Consider the following 1,488-nt stretch of genomic DNA (forward strand, 5'->3'; position numbering starts at 1 on the left):
TTTTGCACCTTGTTTTACGTCATGTTCCAGTGTCTCCTGGTTAATAGTCTATGGGAACTTGAATAAAATTTGTATCTTGCTCTTGTGTGAAAATTGTATAAATCTTAATTATGGTGAATTGGTTCACAATTCTTTTCAGGTCTAGTATACCCTAGTTTCCTGTCCATTCTATTAATTTTTGAGAGTTTAATATTGAAATTCCAATGAAAACTCTTAATTTGTCCACTGAAAAAATTGTAATATATACTGGAACTGTCTGTAACTATTTTGAAAGCCTCATGTTAATGTGTTGTCATACTTTCGTAATTTCAAAAAATTTTAAAAAGGAAAATAAAATCTTCATTGAAACTTTTCTACTTCTTAGGAGGACATATCCTAGTTTCCAACATACTGGTCTACAAAGTTATAGGCTTTTGCCTTAAAAGTGTAACGGGGGGACACAGCGACCTGGGAAGGCCGCCGCCTCTGCCTGCATGGCCGCGTGGAGCCCCGCTGCAGCGGTGCCTCTAGTCCGCGGAACCCGCCAGCTTCCTGCTCTCCACTGTGCCCAGTGCATGTTTTCCTCGCATCCCGAGGGGGAGCTCAAAGTGACCCAAGTCCTCAAAATTTCCAGGAGGCTGTGCGGAATGTATAAAATTCAAATTAAATCGGAAGAATTTAAGGAGACGAGAACTGTCTAGCAGCCAACAGGCACTAAAAGAAGAACTCAAAGTTAGGCACGGATTGCAGATTTTTAGGTCTATCGCCATACCCTGGCTGCTTAGATGTTGTTGCTAAAACACTGGATGAATCTTACAGGGGCTTCCCTTGTGGCTCAGCTGGTAAAGAATCCGCTTGCAACGCGGGAGACCTGGGTTAAAGCCCTGGCTTGGGAAGATCCCACGCAGAAGGGAAAGACTACCCACTCCAGTATTCTGGCCTGGAGAAGTCCATGGACTGTATAAACCATGGGGTCGCAGAGTCGGACACGACTGAGCGACTTTCACTACTACTACCGTTCTTTCCTTCAACATATGACAAAAAGTTTATTTTGTTCATCGACATTTCCATATTGTAATTGTAGAAGAATATGCTATCTATTTAGATGTTTAAGGCAACAAATTTAAATAAATAGGCTGTAATTTATGGGGCATCACAAGACTGTTAAACCCCTCCTGGCCCCTTGCCCCGCCTTGCTCTCGCTCTGGAGACCTGGACGCTCCTCGCCCCGCCCCTCTCCTGCAGCGAGCCGCCCAGCCCCCGACCCGGAAGCTCCGCCTTGGAATCCGCGCGTGCGCAGTTTCCTGCGGAAGGGGAAGGCCGCGAGAGAAGGTCGCTGGGCGGCGCTTGAGTTTTTTTTCTCCTGGTGTAAAGGTGTGCTGTGCGCTTAGCCGTCCAACCCGCCCTCGCCAGCCCAGCTTCAGGGTCCCGCTGGTTCTGCGGAAGTAACATCCCAATACCGCGCCGTCCACAGCAAATAAACCCAGAGGCCGCGGTTGCACGTCGAGT

General features: G+C 47.2%; 1 protein-coding gene across 1 annotated transcript; it reads left to right on the top strand.

Annotated features, from left to right (window-relative positions):
* The first annotated feature begins 473 nt into the window (after positions 1 to 473).
* Positions 474 to 777, top strand: LOC120860089 (bolA-like protein 3). The gene is given in 2 exon segments (XM_040235919.1): positions 474 to 682; positions 684 to 777. Coding segments are annotated over 2 exon segments (303 nt in total).
* The last annotated feature ends 711 nt before the right edge of the window (positions 778 to 1,488 follow it).

The sequence above is a fragment of the Oryx dammah genome, unplaced genomic scaffold (assembly GCF_014754425.2).
Source record: "Oryx dammah isolate SB20612 unplaced genomic scaffold, SCBI_Odam_1.1 HiC_scaffold_7978, whole genome shotgun sequence".
Taxonomy (NCBI): Eukaryota; Metazoa; Chordata; class Mammalia; order Artiodactyla; family Bovidae; genus Oryx; species Oryx dammah.